This window comes from Ctenopharyngodon idella, chromosome 1 (assembly GCF_019924925.1).
Source record: "Ctenopharyngodon idella isolate HZGC_01 chromosome 1, HZGC01, whole genome shotgun sequence".
Lineage (NCBI taxonomy): Eukaryota > Metazoa > Chordata > Actinopteri > Cypriniformes > Xenocyprididae > Ctenopharyngodon > Ctenopharyngodon idella.
Genome location: NC_067220.1, coordinates 33,986,996 through 34,010,895, shown reverse-complemented (window position 1 = coordinate 34,010,895; position 23,900 = coordinate 33,986,996). Strand labels below are relative to the sequence as shown.

Genomic DNA, 23,900 nt, shown 5'->3' with positions numbered 1-23,900 from the left:
GATTAGCTTATTTCTAAAGTGCCATCAGTTATTTTTTTATTATTATTATTATTATTTTTTACTATGTTTTACTATTACTTATTAGGTGTCAGTATAAGAGCAACTTTAACTATAGTTTACACACTAATATCCTTAAATATTTTGTGGATGCACTTCATACTTGAAGTTCCTTACATAACTAAATGTAGACTGAGGAATTTTACATTCTCAAAGTGTACAATGTCTAATTAGCAATTTGGTTGTCAAAAAAATCTGAACAACTTCTTTTAAAAGATGAATCTCATGGTTCTTGATCCACACCCATAGCTCACAGGTATTTTTCTCTCAATTTTCAACAAGTTGGTCATTATTCAATTAGATTCGATCATAATATGTCATTAAATATGACCATGTTCCTCAGTTTTTGTCTGTATTTAGTAAAACATTTCCATATGTCTGCGTAATTACTTATTTTATTTTTCATTGCCCTGGAGCTTCAAAATGTCTTAGATTACAATCCATATGCATTGTTCAACACTGTTCATACATTTAAAAAGTGCACACACACTAGCATGTAATCACTGAAACAATGTTGAGTCAGTGTTGATGCGTCAATGCTAATTGCATTGAATTAACGTTACAAAGTGATGTTGCTTCAGTGTCACTCTTGCAACCTCAGTTAATGGTAAAGCAATGTTTAAATTTTAGTGACAAATCAATGGTAATATTACTGATTCAAGATTACAAAGTGATATTTTTTCAACATCACTTTTGCACCCTCAGTTACTGTTGAAACAATGTGTAGATTTCAATATCATTTGTGTAGACTGATAATATCATTGAATCAACATTATGAAGTGATGTTTCAATATCACGTTTGCACCCGCATTTAATGTTGAAACAATGGTGAAAAAAAAAAACAATGGTAATGCTATTGAATCAACATTACTGTTACGTACAGAAGGGGACGGAGACACAGATACGGGTAAACAGGTTTATTGACGGTAATGCAGAGCGTGAACAGGATGCAGGTAAGTGAATGCAGATGGACAGAGCAGAATGATGAAGAGCTGGCACTGATACTTGGCTGGATGTTTCTTACAGAGAGCGTGGATATCAGGAGACGAGGGAGCGTAGACACACTGGAGAAACACTGGAGACGAGGAGACACAGGGAATCGGAGAGCAAGGGAGTCCAGGAGGTAAGTAAACACAAGGTAAGTGTCAACGAGACCGGACAGTGACTGTGTGAACTGGTGTGTCTTTTATGTGGCGGTAGTGATGACTGTGGATTGGCGTCAGGTGAGGCTTGTTAGTATTCAGGAGAGGGAGTGCGATGTGATTGGGTGACTGTGGAGCCTGGCGTGTCTGTGACAATTACACTGTGATTAATTCTACATCACTGATGTTGAATTAATATTGAAATTAACAAAAATTAAGAGAAGTAGGACAAAAGCATTACAACCTTTAAAAATAAAATTGATGTAAAATAAAATTGGTTCTCTAAAATCTGAAAAAGAAAGCATGATGTTACTTAAGTCAATTCAGTTGCCATACATACAGTCACATTCAAGAATGTTAATATACTAAACACAATGATTCAACACAAAATATTCTAACTATGATTATAGAATCATTAAACTCTGTTTATGTAGTCTATTTTTCTAAAATCTATTAATGCTTCAATATCAAAAGAAAGCACTATGGCCTATGGCCAGGACGATGGTAAGTAGAAATAAAGACAGATTTTATTAATCACATCGGTAATGCAAAGGAGGTTATGGAATGTAGATGCAGCAGGATGAACACAGAACAGGTAAGATGCCCCACACACACACACACACACACACACACACACACACACACACACACACACACTACACATACATTTAACAGTCTCTGAGAATATAATCTGAGCACTTTCCTTTCTTTGGTGGCAGTATGTGAACACCGAACTGGAGACTGGTGAGGATCTGGAGACTTGTAGGGCGGAGCCAAAGGAGAATGGAGACTTGGAGGGCGGAGCCGAAGGTGAATGGAGACTTGCAGGGCGCAGCCGGGAGCTCGGGCGACCAGGGTGGAGCTGTACCGTGGAAGAATACACATATCCGCTGTAGGGATCACAACATATGGCACCTAGCCTAGCACAGGGGTCAACCACTGGGCGTACTTATGAGTGTTAGGCCTGGCGTCGGACGCTCCACCACATCTGACTGCCGATAGTGGAGCTTAACAGACTAATGATATATAATGATAATGATATATAAATTGGTAATTATGCCCTTTGAAGGTTATTGGACAAATTTTTGTTCTTTAAGTTTGTGACAACCACATAAAAATTATTACATTTTTCATTAGAGTAATAATAAAGAAGCTGTCCTACATTCATTAGTCTCAATCAGAGAGAGTAAAGTAGTATGCATATTTGGCATGCTGTCTGAGGAGAGGGCTCCAAGCTCGGTATTTTGGCCCGAACCCAGAGTACTCCCCAAAAATTGCAAACCAATGCAGGATAGCAGCCAGGAACATTACTGACGTCCCCCCAAAAATTGCAGAGTGCAGGACTGATAGTGTGCCGTTTGGAGGGGTTAGTTTGGAACCTGCTCTCATCTGTGAAAAGCACAGGGCGCCAGTGGTGGACCTGCCAATTCTGGTGTTCAATGGCAAATGCCAATCGAGCTCCACTGTGCTGGACAGTGAGCTCAGGGCCCACTAGAGGATGTTGGGCCCTCAGGCCACCCTCATGAAGTCTGTTTCTGATTGTTTGATCAGAGAAATTCACACCAGTGGCCTGCTGAAGGTAATTTTGTAGGGCTCTGGCAGTGCTCATCCTGTTCCTTCTTGCACAAAGGACCGGATACTGGTCCTGCTGATGGGTTAAGGACCTTCTACGGCCCTGTCCAGCTCTCCTAGAGTAACTGCCTGTCTCCTGGAATCTCCTCCATGCTGTTGAGACTGCTGGGAGACACAGCAAACCTTCTGGCAATGGCACGTATTGATGTGCCACCATGGAGGAGTTGGACTTCCTGTGCAACCTCTGTAGGATCCAGGTATCGCCTCATGCTACCAGTAATGACACTGACCCTAGCCAAATGCAAAACTAGTAAAAAACAGTCAGAAAAGATGATTACGGAACAAATTGTCAGTGGCCTCCACCTGTAAAACCATTCCTGTTTTGGGGGTTGTCTCATTGTTGCTCATCTAGTGCATCTGTTGTTAATTTCACTAACACCAAAGCAGCTGAAACTGATTAACAACCCCCTCTGCTACTTAACTGACCAGATCAATATCCCAGGAGTTTAACTGACTTGATGCTATTCTCTGATTAAAAAGTGTTCTTTTAATTTTTTTTGAGCAGTTTATATAGGCCTCCACTCATGCTGATTGGGTAGACATATTTATTGCTGACTGCTGGTTGGAATCACGTGATGATTAGATAGATCATTTGAACCTGTTCCTCCCAAACTTTGTTAATAAAACATCACTCTGTGTCTCCAGTTGACAACTTTGAAGCAGACGTAATGCATTCCCCATGCTTCAGTGCAGAAACCACAGATAGAAATGATAAAGACCTCTCGGAAGATGAAGACACTCCCACAGTCTACATTTTCTCCAAATCCAGACAAATAGATCCTCCAGGTGAGGACGGCACAGTCATGGTCAATGATAAGAGGGTGGATCTAGTGCAGAACAAATTGATTAGTGAAACATCACATTCTGGCTCCAATAACGAAAGTCAAGACTTACCAAATTCATCAAGTAAAACATTGCAGAAAAATACTGAGTGTCCTGAGTGTGGACACAACAACACATCTGCCTTGGAGAACCACATGAGACACAGGAGAGAGACCTTATACCTGCTCCCAGTGTGGAAAGGTGTTCCCTAGTGTACGAGGCCTTAACCGGCACGTAAAGGTCCATGCAGAAGAGAAAGTATCAGTGTGAAGAGTGTGGGAAGAGTTTTGTGCACCACTTTATCCTTACCAAACATCAGCACATTCACTCTGGAGAAAGGCCTTTTCCTTGTAAAGTTTGTGGAAAGAGGTTTGTGGATCTAGGTAACTTTAAAAGACACAAGCTTATCCAGGGGAAAGGCCGTTGAGTGCAAGGAAAGTGGAAAACGTTTCACTCAGTCAGCCCATCTCAAGAAACACGTTACATGAATTGGATTGTTAAACAAAGCAGTTGATATACTGTAGATATTTTTTAAGAAAATATTATGGTATTAGGCATTACTGCATAAGTTTTGTACAGTGCTTTGTTAACGTTAAAATGTGAAGTAAAATGTGATTATTTTTCTATTCATTGTTATTCATTTCAAGTGATACTTGGACCTTTTTTTTTTTTTTTACTTTTCTACTGTCCATCCTACTAATATATATATATATATATATATATATATATATATATATATATATATAGGATATATATCGCTCTCAAATTGAAAAAAAATTGAGTTAATTTGAATTTAACTGTATGAGGGTCACATATTACTGTTTGCAAAACAAATTTGAGTCCTAAAAATTGATAATCTATTAAAAATGATAATTTGCTCCACAGTTTATCTTGAAATGGTATCCAATCGATTTAATTCATTTGAATGTACTTTGATGTAGACTAGAAAGAAAAATTGCAAATCACATCAACCACTGGGTGGCGGTGTAATGTTTTTGATACCATGACTGTCCAAAATGCCATTTACAAACATCAAGACTGAAATAAGTTAAAATAACTGACATTAATTGCAAGTAAGACACAAAACAAGATGAAATCTACAAAAATCAGCGTCACTTTAAATAAGTTGTTAAAAACTGAATATAATTTCTCATTTTAGGCATTTATTACAACCACGTTGAACTGTGTAGCCGAGTACAACTCATATGAGATGGTTATGTAAAGTGGTCAACAGCTCTGCTATACATTTTAACATATGAATAGCTGCTTGAGATTTAGATTACATGTTCATGTTGCAACATGCATTATTCAATGCAAACAAAACAATACAAATTAACATAAGACCTTATGTTCATGGTGCTTAACAATAATGTTACATTTTGAAAAGTTGTACATTGGGGTTACTGAGCCATAAAACAATATTTTTTTTAATGTGTTTTAAGAAGTAATTGCAGATATTTGTAAAATTATATTGACATTCATTATATTGGCAACATATGGTTACACAAAATATACTAAAATAGTCATTTTCCTCTTATATTTGGACAAAGTAATATTGTAGATTAGAAAACATTTTTACATTTCTTTGCAACATTAGAATTTTTCAAATTTGTATTTTAGTCATACAAATATTTCAGCTAGTGTTAAATATGACAATCATAACTGTCTAAATGAATTAAATTCCATGTTAATAAAAAAAAAAAAAAAAAAAACTTGATTCCTGATTTACAGTTCTACCTGTAAGATGAGTTCATATAAAACTTAAATCTATTTTTGAGGTTTGTAGGTTCTTCATTAGCATGGTTCTTCATTAGTAGTCCTGCATAGTTGGAAGTACCGATAATGAAATGTTTGGGATGAAATGCTTTGCTTTACACAATCTCACAGCTCTGAGAAAGCTTTAAAAATATATTATTTATAGAAGGTTAGGATGATTGTGTATTTGGTTGATGAACTCCATATCATTACAGAGTGAAGGAGTCACTTAGAAAACCGTATAAAAGCAGAGATGCCCACAGAGGGAGGGACATGCTGATGAGGCGAAAGCCTGCGCTAGACTTCATGGTGTAACTGCACCTGCCCACGTTCCCGACCTTGTCAACTGCGGAAAAAGTCACGGAAGTTGAACAACATGAGGCCTCATATAGACCCATCACACCATCTTCCACTTCCTTCTGGGTTAAGTTTCCACTGCCTTGCTGGATGGAAATGCTCTCGATGCCTGTGCCATTATTGTCTGTGATGTTGACAGACAGTTCCCAGTTTGATGAGCTGCAAGAGGAGGAGTAGCAAGTACCCTGTACATCGACAATTTCACATTTTGGAGGTGTCAAGTCAGTCACCTGGACAGAACAGTAAAGGATGAGTGAAAACAACAGCTTACTGAAGAATATCGTGGCATACAAATAATATTATAGAATATTTATAATATACATTTACATTTATTTGACTAAAAATACAGTAAAAGCAATCAAATTTCAAACTATTATACAACTATTATAAAATAAATTTAAAATACATTTTAATTTATTCCAGTGATGGCAAAGCTGAATTTTTAGCATCATTACTCCAGTTTTCAGTGTCACATGATCCTCTAGAAATCTTGCTAATATGCTGATTTGGTGCTCAAGCGATATTTCTGATTATCAATGTTGAAAACAGTTGTGCTGCTTGATATTATTTGTGGATTCTTTGATGAAAAGTTTGGTAATAAACAGTGTTTATTTGAAATAGAAATCTTCTGTTTTAAAAGAAAAAAATAATAATAATAATTATTCATACCGACCGCAAACTTTTGAACATTATATTGAATGTAGGTCAACTACAATTTGTTTTGTGCAGAGAATTATTGGCTGACATTAATTTAGACATTTAAAAAAATTAAATGATCAATTTTCCTATTAATTCTATGTCTAGTTAATAATTTAGCATTTTGGTGGGTCTAATAAATAATTGTTTGATATTAAGAACTTTTTTTTTTTTTTTTGCTTTTGTACACAAAATGTTTCATTCAGTGTTGGGTTGCCCCTACTGCAAAATCAGAACCCATGACTGAAATGACTCATGTGGTGTGTGGTTTGTTGAAAAATAACATTTCACATAGAAATAGTCAGTTTGAACCCAGGTTACCTTGGAGAGAACAGAAAGGCGAAGGACAGCATAGTTAGAATCACTTCCTCCAGGACCCTCTGCCTCGATGGTTAGTGTAACATCTGTGCCTGAGACCGTATTAGCAGGAGGAGTGAGAGACACTGTCCCTTGAGCACTGCCGCCACTCTCGAGACTGAGCCTGTGATGACAAAGAAACAGAACTGTGGCACAGAGTTTTGTTCTTGATAAGAAAAGCTATAAAAACTTGTACGTAAATCACTGAATGCTTTTAGAAGTGGAGAAATTACGTTGATGGATGTGCCATAGGGATGTTTTTGTCATTCCTTGCACTAATTGTGTAGGTCCCACTTGATCCGTTGGTTGTAACAGTAAAATTTAGTTTAAATTCTTCTCCTGGCAGCATGGAGCTGTCTGCTATTGCCTAGATGGAGAGGTAAATAATAAAAAATAAATAAATAAATAAATAAAAAAGACATTAAATTCCAGAAAATAGCACAGAATTAAAATAGATTTGTTCAAACAACTAGTGAGCTGCCTAATGCCTTTTAAAGGAAGTATTCTAACTTTCATGGACCAATTTCCACATGAGAGACTCGACCACAATAGATTTTTTTTTTTTTTATGTTAGCATGTTGCTAAACTAACACAACAGTACTTAAAGTCGGCATGAAACACAAATTGCGATAGTCTGTTCTTCTGTATTGTGACAATTGAAACGGCTTCGCGAGCAAGAAAAAAAAAAAAAAAAGTAGGGCAGGACTTAATCCATGCAAAATTATTAGTGAATGCAACCCAGTGTTTTCCCCTCATCCACCATTGATTTATTGTAGCCTATTTATTTTTACGTAGTGCAATGCATTCTGGGAATGTCATGCCATTCTCTGGGAAGACTATGCAATAATTCTTTCAAATCTGGAGGAAAAGACTTATCTTATGAGGCAGATACCATGTCTACCTTTTGGTACAGCTTAAGTTTTGGAACAGAGTGAATGTCATAATGGATCAAATACTTTTTGAAAATAAGTGTCATATGCAGTTTGTACCTTGACAGTGACTTTGGACTGAGACATCTGTGTGGTGGTCTGCCTCTGGAACAGGCTGGAGAGGGTCTTGTCTTTTCCTTTCAACAATATCACAAACTCTCCTTCTGGCACTTCTTTCACAGTAACTAGGAAATCTCCACCACCCATTTTCTCTATGGTCCCATTAGACACTTTGACCCCAGACACCTCCACGAGAGCGACCTCCTGCACCTCTAGAGCCTCTGGACCTTTCTCTCCAGACAGTGTTAGTAGCAGCTTAGCCGGTGAGCCTGAATAAAGACCAAACAATCTTTTAACACCTCCATTCAAATAATTTTATAGGAATCGATTAGTTAAACACAACAGCAGTTCAAACCTGCTGACGGCCGCCCATCAATGACAGCATATCCAGGATGGGGTCCTTTGAATTCCTCCACAAAGTTGTAGATAAATGTAATCGCACTCTGGCCTGAAAAATGCACACTTTTAAATATAAATCAATTTCTTTACTGTCTGCATTACAAAGGTCTAAAGAAGACTTTAGTCGTTTGTATTGCATTGGTTGAATAAATATGTACATAATGGCTTACCAATCACTTTTATGGTGTAGGACTGAGTTGTCGTCATGTCAATGTGCCACAGGCCCATCTCAGTTTCATTTAATTGGATTCGTTGCAGGTTTCCTACTTTCTGAATTGTTCCCAGAGGTCCATTGGCAACAGTGTTAGATTGAGACACACCTGGAAGCAAATGCATTCCATTAGATAATAGTGGAGGAACTTACTTTGATATCTTATATTGAAGCTGTTCATAATAAATCAAGAATCAACCAAATGAGTACAGTAAAATATAATATAAACTTATTATAGTTTTATATTTTTAATTTAGTGTTTATTTCTATTTTATTTCCAATAACTTATTTTACAGCTTGTCTTAACAGCTATTGGAGCCTGTAAATTGTAAAATAAATGTATATTCAATAAGTTAATTGTTAAATTTGTATTTAAATTAATTCAGTTTAATTCAGTTTAAATTTTTACTTTTCATTTTATATAAAATTACACTATTTCTACACCGTCTAATTTATACATTAAAATTTCAATGATGACATTCTCATTCAAATATCCCTCCATTGTTATTCAATTTTAGTTAATTTTTGTATCATGAAAATGGTTTGTTTATAAAAAAAAATATATTTATGTTAGTTACAAATTTTTTTTAGTTAACAAAAATCCTTTAATTTAGTTTTCAATAATTCCAAACTGTTATTGAAAATGGGTGAATTCCAAAGAGCGTTTTTGCACCCTTAAAGGGCATTTCGGGAAGGGGACACCATTTGTAGGGCTGTTCCAAATGAAAGTGAACAACTGAATCCCTTCATGAAGGGCCCTTCCAAAAGTCTTAACGAAGGGAACATGCAATGGTCACTTCAAGGAAGTAAATTGAATAGTTTATGGTCATGTGACCCAGGGTAACAAGTCACAAGTCCTTGTGATTCATTTCAAATCTAGATATGGCAGAAGAGTTGGCGTTAACGTACAAACAGTATAATTCAAGTTGTTTTGTTGTGATATATTACACAGATTTTCATCATGCATTTCATTTCATTAAAAGAGTTTCATAGGTAAGAAATGTCTTTAATGCTTTATGTGTTTAACTTATAAAGTTAAAAGATTGGGAACACACAAAACATTTTTAAAAACTTCATTAATGTACATTTATTTGTATCATATTAACAGCAATAATAAGATTTTCCTGTTGTCACTTCCTTGTGAAGCTAATGAGAAAATTACATGGTCTTTCATTGCTCCCTTTGCTAAGTGCATTGTAAACGGCTTCATTATGCTCACTTCCTGTTGGGATTTGCCCAATATGTGGTTCGCATTCTACTAAAAGTGCCTCTGAGTTTACCTGTCGGGCTGCGTAGGTTGAATGTGAGGCTACTTCCTGTGATGTAGATGGTAGTGTTGGACACAGACTCATCCAGTAGGAAGGAGAAACTCTCCACACGTCCTGGATCTCTGGAGCGCTGAAGAATTGTCACCTGACAGAAGACAGAGTGTGCAAACATTTGCAAGGAAAAAACTTTGGCTTTACTCATTTATGTCAGTAAACTGGTATAACTGTTTGGTTTGTGAGATATTTACAATTTCAAAATGACTATAAGACACTGATCATACCAGGGCTGAAGTAGAGGTATCAACAATGATGTCAGTGGCTTGAGAGATGCTGGACTTGGAGACCTCAATGGCTTGACCACCAGAGGCCAAGGCCATGTCATAATACACCTGAAAGTCTGACCGCACATTCAATGCCCTTCTCTTCCTCCTTGATGTCGTCATGAAGACAGACACCTGAAAAGAGGGTGAGAGATGGAAAAGTGGGAAACTAATGGAGAGGTGGTGAAAATGCTGATGGCAAAGACTGAAAGTGAAAAAAAAACGATGGATAGTTTACTGTTGACTTGGTGCTGCGGATGAGGGCGGTGATGGTTTTCTCCAGGTGTGTATCTTTAGGTGGAGCGTCGGTAAACACATATATATGCGAGGAGGAGGGAGCGCCTGTCAGAGCCAACTGTGGGAGAGACAGAATGTTAGAAAGAAGGACCATGAAGGGTGGTCAATAAAAACTGATTCCTGTTAGTGTTTTGACCAAACAAAGAATGAATCTTAATACAGTCAATTTAGTTGTGGATGAAGGTTCACATATTCTCAATAATATTCTTTACAATATTCTAATATTTATTAGTTTTGACTACAGACTATCGTGGTGGCTATTCAGATGACGATTGAGTTGACTAGCTGAAAGACCACATGACCCAGGTGGGGGAAAAAAAAAAAAAAGTACACTTCCATAATGTACAAAGTGCTCTATTTTTGCGCACTAATTTTGTACTTAATATACTAAAAATTAAGATTATCTTAAGGACATCTAAGTGTACTCAACTGTGCTATTTTGAGATGCCACGAATATGAACTAAAATGTTTCATACACTACTAGTGTATGAAATGTGGGTTCAAGTGTACTACAAGTGGTAACTAAATACATTTTTTAAATACAGAGATAGTATGTTAAAAGCACATTTTAGTTCATATTCATGGTGTCTCAAAACAGCACAGTTGAGTACACTTAGATGTTCTTAAGATTATCTAAAGAAGTACTAAAGAAGAATTTTTAGTATATTAAAGAACAAAATTAGTGCGCAAACATAGAGCACTTTAAGCACATTATCGAAGTGTACTTTTTTCACCTGGGGATACAGTACCTGAAGTCCTGACAGGCACATTTCTGGTGCGTCTCCTCCTCCATCAGCTTTGAGCTTGGAGATCTCTGACTTCATTACATCTGGGTCTGTGGTTCTTATTAGTGGTCCAAAATCTGCAAATTCATACAAATTGTATCTGAAAAAACTAGACCACTTTTGCAATAATAAGAGTTTTAAAAAAAAAAAAGAAAAAGAAAAAATTACATCATTGCTCTTTTCCAAGTCCTAGTAAGCTGCCTACAGAGGAAACATTTTAAGGCACTTTATAGGCACAATATCAACATGAAGTGCTTTTCCAAAAAGTACCTAATTTTGGTCAAATTCTAAAGCGGAATTTTACAATAACAAATTCTCTCAATAACAATAAACTCAGTAGGGACAAACCCCAAGATGACGAACAAATGTTGCTATTAAATAAACCTATTTTAAATTGAATTCAAGAATGAAAAGTATCAATAAAAACAGTTCAGTGTAATTAAAAGTATTATTTTTACCAAATAATTCTATGTGCTATGCATTTCAAATAGTAACGGAAATCCTTTTTGCACTTACCTGGATCATTAAACGGCACCAGAATATATTCAGATGGTTCATCTTGAGTTCCTTTCTTACTGTCAATGATGTTGAAGGCGACTCTCTTGGCTTCTGCAATGTCGTCTGCCATACTGCCTGTGGTGTCAATCACAAAAGCCAGTACTGCAGATCGTGCAATACCCATCAGCCTGGTGGAGGAAAAAATTATATAGGTATTCTGGTTAATGGATTTTAAGTGTGAACAATGCATTCACATTACATTTATAGTTATACACGTTATTTAGACTTACAAATTAAGAATGTTACATACATGTTCAAAAATTTGGGGGTTGGTCGAATCAAAATACAAACTGAAAGTCCAAGCACAAACTGAAACGTGACAGTAATGGCAAAGCTGATTTTCTCAGCAGCCATTACTCCAGTCATCAGTGTTACATGATCCTTCATAAATCGTTATTCTAATTGTAAATGTCAATTTAATGTGCCCTTGCTGAGTAAAAGTATTATTTCTTTGAAAAAAAAAAATTGCTGACCCCAAACTTTTGAACAGTAGTGTAGAAAACAAGTTGTTAAGAAAACATGACATTTTGCTCACAGCTTTGCAAGTAATAATATCTATTAAATGTTTAAGAAAGTTTGTCTAAGGATATATAAGGAATGTATCCCTATACCGAAGGTAGTCCTTGTTTCCTATAGCTCCACGGATGTCCTCCAGCAGCTCCAGGGTGGCTTCAGATGCCAGGTTCACAGCATTATTGTGTAGATCAGTATTATAGGAAAGGCGCTCATCTTTACTGATCCCACCTCGAGGATTCTGGGTACTGCTGAGATCAGTCTCTCCACCATGACTACATTTACCTTTCACACACGCATAAAAGACAAATAATGAAAATGTAACAATTAACAATACTTAGTTATCTCCCCCTTTTCCACTTCTAATCACTATTAAAATGTTTCTTAAGTGGGGAAATGCAGCTCATATCTTATTTTTACCTGTCAAAGGCATTTTGAAATATCTGTTAATGTTTTTAAAATTTGGTAAAAGTTAGACATGTTTTGGTTAAAACAGCCTCTGCTTACACTGCTAAGTTAAGTTGTGAACTACTAGATGTTTTAGCTTAGCTTTTATTGCTTTTGATTAAGTTTTGTTATAAATAGTATATTTATTAAAAAAAAAAAAAAAAAAAAAACGTAAAAGCAAATAAATTAATTTTGTGTTGTCACAGTTAGTGTTCCCTTTGGTAAAGTTGGACCTTGCTTAATTAAAACCATTTCTCACCTTATGAACACATATATCAAATTGATTTTGTTGCATTGTGTAATATTGGAAAGAAAAAAAATGTGCAAGATGTGTTAAGAAATGAGTTGAGCCACAACCGTACTATTAAAATCCTAGTTACAACAACATGTTTCTGTTGTTTACACATGACAACTTAAAACCAATCCTTCTAGGAAGCTGATTAAACACCAACATGTGTTGTAAGTTAATCAGTTAGCTAAAAAAACAGTGGAAGTAGTTACTGAAACATTTTAAGTTCATCTTAGAATTTTTACAGTATGTATGCTCATGCATGTCTTCTGGTATAAACCTATGTCTCCTCACCTTGAGGTTTGTTAGGGGAGAACAAGCCCATGTATCCTGAAGTGAGGAACTTCCCATTCAGAATGGCAGGGAGCAGCTGATTTGGACAGGTACCACTGGCACAGTCACTGCATGTTGGCATTGCAACGTCTGCACATAAACAAATACACATGCATTCCATCTACAGCAGTATACAACACACATAAATCACAAACATGCACTCAGTTTACTTATTTGCTGTTTAGAAACAGTCATCATACAAACCCCTTTTCCACAAGAGTTGGGACATTTTGTAAAAATGCAATAAAATCAGGAATCTGTGATTTGTTAATTCTCTTTAACCTTTATTTAGCTGACAAAAGTACAAAGAAAATATTTCCAATGTTTTCACTGACCAACTTAATTGTATTTTGTAAATATAAACAAATTTTGATTTTGATGGCTACAACTCACTCCAAAATAGTTGGGACAGAAGCATAATAAAAGTGAAAAGTTTATAGAATATCCAAGTTAAACTGTTATGTTTCGTATCTCCTGACCGCTTTGCAGTAGTGGGCGAGCTACAGCTCAAACACAAGTGCTTGACGGCTCTGCTTTGAGCGCTGCTCGGCAGCGAGCCGTCACAGTTGTTGTGTTGTATGCTCGGTAAATTTGCTTAGAATATTGAGTGATTAAAAGAGATATTATTTCTATTAATAATAATAATAATTATTAGTATTAGTATCAGCTCACAGACATCACAAAATACTACAGAAAGCCATGCAGTTCCGCTGCAGACCATTATAAATGTAGCTCTTGCGAAACTGGACCTAGACACTCCGCCTGCTCAAGCAGCAGGACCCAGTGCCCGCTTTAGGATGACAACGACAAAAGATTTCTCTGTGCCGGTTTGTAAAGAATTTGTTGCTGAATATTTATCAGCCTTAGGTTCAGATTCACAGAATGCGAGTGAACCCAGCAGTGCACACATTGGCAAATATGGAGGAGGCAGAGAAAAGTGGGTGGCTGTGCGTGGCAGCGCTGGTAGTTTCTCCAGATGAGGCAATACGTTCACATCAAGGACCTGTCGGTTGTACGCACAATGAGGAAAGGTTACAGGCTGCAATTTCGTCACTGGCCCCCTCTCAGCTCTCAGCCCAAATTCACTATTGTTGAAGACCCGGTTCGTACCTGAATCCTTTCTCAAGAGATTTGTCCCCTCCAAAAGAAAGGAGCAATAGAGAGTGTGAACAATCGTGCTCCAGACAAAGGATTTTATTAAACGGATTTTATAATACCAAAGAAGGAGGCCAGCGGCAAATATTGGACCTCCGCCAGCTAAACAAGTTTTTAAAGATTCTTTCATTCCACGTTGCGTACTGTGGATGTTCTGCAAAGCATTCACAGAGGGGATTTGTTCACCTCAGTGAACTTAAGGGATGCCTACTTTCACATCCCAATAGGACCCGAACACAGAAGGTTTCTTCGGTTCGCATTCAAGGGCACCATATACCAGTTCAAGGTCCTTCAATTTGGTCTGTCACTGGCTCCAAGAATATTCACCAGGTGCATCCAAGCAGCCCTGACACCCCTCATGCTTCAGGGATTAAATATTTTACAATACCTAGACGATTGGCTAGTGTGCGCCCCCTCGAGAGAACAGGCCATCAACGAATCACACATACTCTTAAGGCATGCACAGGGTCTGGGGCTCAGAGTAAACAAAGAGAAAAGCAGTCTGACACCCTCACAAAGGTCTCATTTCATAGGGATGGTACTGGACTCCCAGACTATGATGGCCTCATTACCACTGTATCGTGCTCAGGCTATCATGACATTAATCAAGAAACTGAGACTAGGGTCGCGAGTGCCCTACCTAACCTTACTGCGTCTACAGGGACTGCTTATGGCAAACCACAGAAATGTACAGCGTGTCGAATCAGTGGTTTGGAGTGCCAAAGTCACGTGATTTCAGCAGTTTGGCAGTTTGACAGGCGATCCGAATCATAATTCGATACGCTGATTCATAGTGCTCCGAAGCTTCCTTAAGCAGTATTTTGAAATCGGCCATCACTATAAGTCGTTATTTTGTTTTTTTGGTGCACCAAAAACATTCTCGTCGCTTTATAATATTAATATTGAACCACTGTACTCACATGAACTGATTTAAATATGTTCTTAGTACATTAATGGATCTTGAGAGAGGAAATGTCATCGCTGACTATGGAGGCCACACTGAGTCATCGGATTTCAACAAAAATATCTTAATTTGTGTTCCGAAGATTAACAAAGGTCTTACAGCTGTGGAACGCCATGAGGGTGAGTAACAAATGACAGAATTTTCATTTTTGGGTGAACTAACCCTTTAAGGTCTACGTAGCTGCAATCTCTAGTCATTGAGACTTCACTGACGGTTCCTCACTGGGGTCACACCAACTACTTGTGGCTTTCTCAAGGGAATGAGGAGGCTACGTCCATCCCGATTAGTTGGATCACCACCATGGGATCTTCCCACAGTTCTGAACTTCCTTTGTGGGACCCCTTTTGTGCCCCTTGGTCAAGCCCCCATTAAGTGGCTCTTGCTAAAGACTGCCTTTCTCCTTGCCGTGTCAATGGCCAAGCGTGTCAGTGAGTTACATGCTCTTTCTGTCAGCCCATCATGTCTCCAATGGGGAATGGCAGACACAGCTGTTAAGACCTAACCCAACATTCTTGCCCAAGGTCCTCACAATGGAGTTCATAAACCAGTCTATTGACTTGTCAGCATACACTGAGAGCAGTGATGATAGGCGGCACCTGTTATGCCTAGTCAGGGCATTGAGACACTATGTTACAGCAATGGCTGGGGTATGCCGTACAGATCAGCTTTTTGTGTGTTTTTCTGCAGCCAAGCGGGGTCTCCCACTCTCTAAGCAACGTCTATCCCAATGGGTGGTAGAAGTGATAGAGTTAGCCTACAAGCATGCTGGTCAGACATTGCCTGTACATGCTACAGGCCATTCTGTTAGGGGTATAGCAACATCATGGGCTGCTCTTAAAGGAGTTCCCTTATCAGAAATTTGTGCTGCGGCCACATGGTCATCTCCATGTACATTCTCTCATTTTTATAGAATGAATGTTGCCTCATCCACCAATCTGGCATTAGCAGTTCTGTCCGAGGAGTAAGAGCCATATGGGATCCACTCCTCATGACGTTGTGGGTACATGTCATCCACTACGAAGCACCGCCCTGTCACACACAGGTGTCATGAGGTTTCATTTCTGGTATACAACACTCGATCTGCAGCAACCGCAAAGAGAACATTCCCTACAAAGCACCGCCCTGGCGGTCATCCACTACTCACATAACCACAGTTACATGCGTAACTAACATTTTGAAACAGTCCTCAATAAGCAGGTGAACTGGTAATTGGTCAGACTATCGTGATTGGGTTTAAAAGGAGCATCTCAGTCTTTGCCAGCAAAGATGGGTCATGGCTTATCACTTTGTGCCAAATTTCATGAGATAATTGTCAGACAAGCTTGTTTCTGGGGGAAAAAAAGGACGTTGAGTTCGTAGTCCCAAAGATGAAAGTGACCATCCGGACTTTCATCAGCGACAAGTGCAAAAGCAAACGTCTGTCATGGTATATGGGTGCATCAGTCCAAACAGCATGGGTGACTCACAAATGTGAGAAGATACCATTGATGTGGAGGCATATATTGGGATTGTACAGAGACATATATTGCCATCAGGATGACATCTTTCATGGGAAGTCCATGGTTATTAGATCAAGACAATGTCAGGTCTCATTCTGCATGTGATACAACAGCATGATTTCATAGACACATGTGGATATGACTGACTGGCCATCAGATCTGACTCCTATTGAAAATGTATGGCCCATCATGAAAAAAGGAATCAGACAGCGATGACCACAGAGTGTTGAGCAGCTTAAGTTTTGTATTAAGCGAGACTGGACAAAAATCTTGCTTGCAAAACTTCACCAATTAGTATCCTCAATTCCCAGATGATTAAAAAGTGTAATTAAAAGGAAAGGTGATGTGACACAGTCTTAAACATGCCTCTGTCACAACTTTTTGGAGTGTGTTGCAGCCATCAAAATCAAAATTTGTTTATATTTACAAAATACAATTAATTTGGCCAGTGAAAACATTTGAAATCTTTTCTTTGTACTTTTGTCAATTAAATAAAGGTTAAAGAGAATTAACAAATCACAGATTCTTGATTTTATTGCATTTCACAAAACGTCCCAACTTTTCTGGAAATGGGGTTTGTAGATTAATCTCATACAATATGATGTGTACTCTCTGGTGTAACCTGTTATCAGCTATGCACCAAGTCACCTGTTCACTTATCTCCAATTTTCATTTGAGACATTGATTATTAGGAGCTATTTACACATGAACATCGGACATGTAAGCACTAAAAGAATGGTGTAATTGCATTTATTTTCCACAAATGAGTCTCTCTCATAAATCACACCCACTGGTTTATCTACCTGCAATGTTCTCAATGTTGAGATCTGGTCTGATGAGGTTGGCATATGGACTTTTGTTCCCTAATTCAACCCAGTTACTGTGGCTGTAAAAATCCTGAAAAAAAAAAACATGAATTAAAATGAATGCATAACATAATATTAATGATATTAAAGCTTACGTTATATTTACTCTTATAATAAAGAAATGCTTTTGTTTATGGTTGTTTATGAAAATGACTTTTTTAAGCACATGCATATGTTGTAAGTCCTTGTGCTGACAAATATTCTTAAATGAATGTTTTACATAATATTAATATTCAAAGCTTGTTTTTTGCATTTGCTTAAAGACATTTCTTATAATAAATTATGATAAAGAAAGCATTTTCTTGTAATTAAGAAATGCTTTTGTATATGGTTGTATAAAAAATGACTCCGTTTATGTGTATGTGTGTGTGTGTGTGTGTGTGTGTGTGTGTGTGTGTGTGTGTGTGTGTAATGTATATATTTGCAGATTATTTTCATAAATTAACTTTTTTTAAAGATGGGCTTGAATGGTACAGCGCCACAAAACGCATGCAAACTATAGCTAACACAAGCTAACCTCGAATGAAAAAATCTTAACATTTCTCAATGTGGGCACAATAAAAATTACTATGATACTTAGTCCACATTATATTTAAGCTCCATGCATGTCTTTGTAAACATATCTTACATTTTTAAAGGAAAAATGTTCCTTTTAAAGGAAAAATCTTACATTGTCTTTTTTCACCATTACTCACTGTGGAACCATTTAAGCCCACCTTTTGTGTTTTAATGAGGAATCCCTCTAATTATAAAACTTTGATCAATTTTCTAAGTTAAAGTGTTTAATGATAACATTTCTTTGTGTGCTTTACTGACCTTCTACCTAACCGTACCTTACCTTACTTACTACCTTAATTTACAACTATATTATAGGCCTACAAATTACACACATTATTTTAATTGAGACAGAATCCGTTTTGTCCTAAAGTTCCTTATGTATAACCGGACATAACTTTTGAACCAAGTCGAGTTAAGGCTTGAGACTCCGGGCATGGAGAGGTCCCAGAGGGACCCTACTTTCCCCATAGTCCCGAGATTGATAGATATTGTCACTTCCTGTCCAGCTTTGACCGGGCATAACTCAGAAACCAAGCCGACTTAAGGCTCCATACTCCGGGCATGGGGGGCCACTAGGAGACCCCCTAACCCCAGAGTCTGGAGCCCCAACTTGGCTTCCTTCTCGAGATACACAGGGTTAAAGTTCTACATTGACCTTGCATAACTCCAGAGTCAAGCTGACTTAAGTCTCTATACTCCCGGTGTGGGGGGCCCACTAGGAGACCACCTTAAGCCCAGAGTATTGAGCCCCAGCTCGGCTTGGTTCTCGAGATACACCCGGTCAAACTTCCAGCTTGACTCCAGCTACAACTTCAGAGTCAAACCGACTTAACGCTCCAGACCACCGGCATCGAGAGATGGTCCTCACTGCAGAACACATGATCCAGGGGGCGAGGTTGGATCCAGATCCAACTCCTCCAACTTTACATATAACTTAACCTACCCGTCTCCGGCCACTGGATCTCTCGTGTTCTGTAGTGAGGGGCTACTGGGCCTGGAGCCCCAGCCACTAACACCTACCCATCCCACCCAGGGCTCTAATCAAACATTAGTAAAAGGATTTTTATAAATACTTCCCTGTCACTGAATAAATATACTGATGTTTGAAATTTTTATATTTTGTTAATCAATCATGATGTGGGCTTATTTGGAACACATGCAGGCTTAAAGGTGCTCTATGTGAGTTTTTGACTGTACTAAAGCATAAAAATACCATAATATGTTTGCAGATATTTATTAAACATGCCGAGTTCACATAGTCGTTTCTCTGCAAACCATTGCTACAGCCAGTTATTTTACTTTGGAATTTGCGTTCCGTGTTGGAATTTGTTTTTGTTTTGGTCTGTGCAAGACCGCACGTTGCCAATTTACCCAGTAGTATTTTGCCACCCCGGGTTGCCAGTTGGTGGAAAACACATGCAGCGAATTGCAGCCATGGAAGCCAGCGAACAAACTGGGTCAGAGATCGCAGATTCTACCTGACCTAAAAAGCCTCAGCATCCATCTAAAAATAAGTTGATTTATCCATCAATAAATCAACTTATTATCTTACAGTGTGTAAGTCTCCTCGCCTTCCAATGTCAATTGAGCTCGCTCCTGTTACGTGTCTTCAAACTGGCAACCCGCGTAAGTGTCAAATGTGAGGAGGAGGGGGCGGGGCAAACAATATTTTGAATTTGGACTGCAGTACCCATTTCAACCACTAGCTGTCATTCTTACATAAAGCAACTTTAAAGGGTGCCAAAGTATCAATTAAGCCCATTCCAGACTTCTGACTTTATTCACAAAATATCTTAATTTTATGAATAAAATTAATCTAGTAATTAATACATTTTCAAATGAGAGATAAATTTTGCATTTTAACAAATGATTTTTCTTATAAACCATGTCAATATGTATGGAAAAACACCTAAACTTAGATTTTGGTGGGCTTAATAGGTACACTGTATTTTTAACAGAAGTAATTGACAAATATTGTTGACTGGATGTTTAAAATAATATAAAGCTTTACAAGCTTATTAAATTATTACAAGCTTACTGTTGTGAATCGGGCTAAGGTAAGGAGATAATTTTGAACACTGGCTGGTTATGTATTGCAAAAATTGATTTTGGATTATTTTTAACCAAAAACAGTTACGGACTGCAGCTTCTTTTTTGATTTGCTAGAAAATCTTTAAGAGAAACATGTGACAACCATAAACAAAAACATTTCTTATAATAACTATATAAATGTATTGACAAACAGTTAATGAGTAAAACCATGTTCTTTAGCAATTTTGTAGCAATATGCTTGTCATAGTCAATGACTCCCCTCTCACCCACCTGCAGTGTGTGACACACTCGCCCCAGTGTTTCTCTGGCAGACTGAAGGTTGTCTGTACGGACATTTGCTTTAATGGCTGCAGTCCCCTGAATGATGAGGTTGCGCCCCTCAGTGAAGGCCTCGTTGTTGAAGTGGTGTGGTGCACTGCCCATGAAATCACGGTCCACAAATCCATTCTGCATGTAGATCTGATTCAGTGCCGTGCGGAACTTGGCTCCCGAAACCTCACCTGTGGCCGTGCCCAGACATGCACGCAGCAGCTCTTCAGGTGATGAGCCCTGTGTTAAAGTGGAAAAATTAAATTATTTATCATCATTTTGAGTAGACTTGACATTTCTCAAAACAAAGCTATTGATTGCATCTTCAGAAGAATTGCACAATTTTCATGTCATGTTTATAGCGCTTTTTATGCCCCTAGTTGTTGTGCGGTGGTGTTTTAAAATGACTAGGAAAAGTTCTCACGTTTCTTTATATACTGTATATCAAATGTAAATTTATGTCTGTTATTCTTAATTTTCCTGGTTAAATAAGCATTACACAAAAAAGAAAGACCAAATACATTTCTATTTTTTTTTTTGCAATAACTATGTAATGAATTATTTATTAGTTAGTGTTTTTACACATTTTTACATTTATTCCAAAATAATAACTAAAAGCAGTAGCCTAACATATCTTGTCTGGTCACAGACAAACAAGATGTACCTGTAATTTCCCCAAGCTCATTGCTCTCTAATCACTAGTCATCATGTTTTTAGGCCATTTTAAGTTTGATTTTGACGTGACATAAAGCGGTGAAATGGCTGAGTTGTTTACTTTTTAATTAGTCTTCCTATTAACGCCATCATTGCCTTCATTCAAGTCCAATGAGAACGTGCACGAAAACAAGAGATTTATCGCAAGAGGATTTATCGCGTGAACCAACCATCTTTACCCAATACTGTACTTTCTACAACTATATGGTAGTTTTCTACAACTATAGGGTATATTATACTACAATACACTAGTTTACTGTAGTAAAAACTAAACTATACAACAGTATTTATTACAGTTTATCGATGCACTAGTTAATACTACAGTATGCTGTACCATTAACAAAGTATTGTAAATACTATAATATATACACTATACTATAATTTACTATAGTAAATACTATAGTATTTTTTCACTGCCTCCCTTGCCTCCTTGGAGGAAACACCCCTGCTGCTTGTACACAAACTCACCGTTGGATTGAATTCTCTTCCTTCTGATTCAGCCACTGCTTTACACACCTCGCGGATCTTTTCCATCACAGCATAACCAGTAATGGTCACATGGGTGTTTCCGCTACCCCCAACTGACACAAATGCCTGCACCCTGGACACCACTAGTGCGATCAGGGCCACGACGGGCACAGATGACTTCATCATCATCATCATCTGAGTCAAGAAGAATAAAATTTTGTAATCTAGAAAAAAGAAAAAATAAGCTAATTTTTAATATATAATTTATATATTAAAACATTAGCATATATAAAATGTATTCATCAAATATAATAGAATAGAATGTATATAATAATATAATAGACCTTCTACATTCAGGGTACCTTCAATCTGTCTCTGTTCCTCCTGTCTGTCCCCTTGATTATGGATCCTTAGACTCTGATGACATATAGGCTACTTATACATTGTCTTATCTATGTGTGTATTATATATGCAATCAGACCTCAGCAAATGATTAACTATGATGGAGCCATGGAGGAATTATATTATTAAGTCATGGTTGCCTTTAAAATATTGTATGACATCACACACACAAAAAGTATATATCATATATGATAGCCTTTGTTAAATGTGAAATAACAAAAACATGTTTGGAAACAACTACATCAGTAATAAAACTAACCTAATGCTTACTGTTGAGTGGGGCTCCAACCCTTAATACCACCTTTGACCATTCACATAAAACTTCAACATTGCCTCATTTTTATGTGCGTTATGACTTTCCAGTAAAGAGTTTTTCCTTGTGTCATTATCTTTGGAAACAAAGTCACATTTTGCAATAGGACCACACCTGTTCTCGCATGTTGAGGTTCCACAAACTTCAGAAAGCTGTTCAGTCAATAAAAATATTGACCGTATGGCATTACAGGTTTAATGAATGTTCCTTATGGATTAGTAATACATTATTGTGACTAACTAGTTAATAATCTCATCATTATTCTTGTATTATTCATTTACTTTATTTAAAGGTTCACTAAGTAAATTTTCCCTCATTAAAGAAAAAGTTTTATATATAAATAACAATTAGGTTTTCAAAAACAAACCTGAATAACTTCTCTTTTAAAAAATGAATCTCATGGTTCTTTTCAATTTTCAAGAAGTCGGTCATTAATTATTCAATCATATTTGATCGTATGTCGGAAAATATGAACATGTTCCTCAGTTTTTGTCTGTATTTAGTCAAACATTTCCAGATGTCTGCTTAATTTTATTTTTTCATTTCCCAGGAGCTTTAAATTGTATTATGATACAATCCATATGCATTGTCCAACACTGTTTAAAAAGCGCACACACATACATTATGAGCAGCTGTTGTCTGTATGCAATAGGAAAACAAAAATTATGAACAGCAGAACTGTCATGTTGTCACGATCACTGTCTGTTCCTGTCAGTTCCTGGACTCCACTTCCCATAATCCTCCCTTCCAATCACATGCACCAATCACCAATTGCCACACACACCTGCAGATCATTACCTGGACTATTTAAGACACACACACACACACACACACACACACACACACACACACACACACACACACACACACACACACACACACACACCCACACACACACACACACACACACACACACACACCCACACACACCCACACACACCCACACACACCCACACCCACACCCACACCCACACCCACACCCCACACACACCCCCACACACCCCCACCCCCACCCCCTCCCCCTCCCCCTTTGCGAAGTCTTGATTTGCCCTGGTGATCTTTACTAAGCGTTTTCTTGTGGACTGTTTTCCTGGTTTCCGTTTGGATTGTTTATTCTTTGTGATTCTCTGCTGCCTGCCCTGATCTTTGCCTGTTTCCTGGACTGTGATTGTTTGCTGCCTGCCCTGATCCTTGCCTGTACCCTGATTCTGTTTGTCTGCCGCCTGCCTCGACCATTGCCTGCCCTTGTTTATGTTCCTGCCTTTGCCCCTGTCTACCTGTGTAAATACTGTTCTCAATAAAGCTTGCAAATGGATCCCCGCTCTGCCGACCCATCATTACAGAAGACTTCGCCAAAACCGTTACTGGGAGGT

General features: G+C 37.7%; 2 protein-coding genes across 2 annotated transcripts in view; both read right to left on the bottom strand.

Moving 5' to 3' along the window:
* The window catches only part of LOC127517112 (von Willebrand factor A domain-containing protein 7-like), a 67,924-nt gene that overhangs the window by 42,854 nt on the left and 1,170 nt on the right, over nt 1-23,900 (bottom strand). The window lies entirely within an intron of this gene.
* Nucleotides 4,750-22,219, bottom strand: LOC127517099 (von Willebrand factor A domain-containing protein 7-like). Its single transcript, XM_051902287.1, has 17 exons — nt 22,175-22,219; nt 21,813-22,036; nt 20,592-20,870; nt 17,649-17,742; nt 13,189-13,317; nt 12,257-12,443; nt 11,604-11,773; nt 11,052-11,164; nt 10,244-10,360; nt 9,967-10,140; nt 9,698-9,830; nt 8,377-8,526; nt 8,163-8,255; nt 7,808-8,076; nt 7,052-7,185; nt 6,783-6,942; nt 4,750-5,995 (listed from the first exon to the last, which is right to left on the bottom strand). The coding sequence occupies exons 2-17, from the start codon at nt 22,005-22,007 to the stop codon at nt 5,618-5,620; spliced, it is 2,775 nt and encodes a 924-aa protein (XP_051758247.1). The 5' UTR covers nt 22,008-22,036; nt 22,175-22,219; the 3' UTR covers nt 4,750-5,617.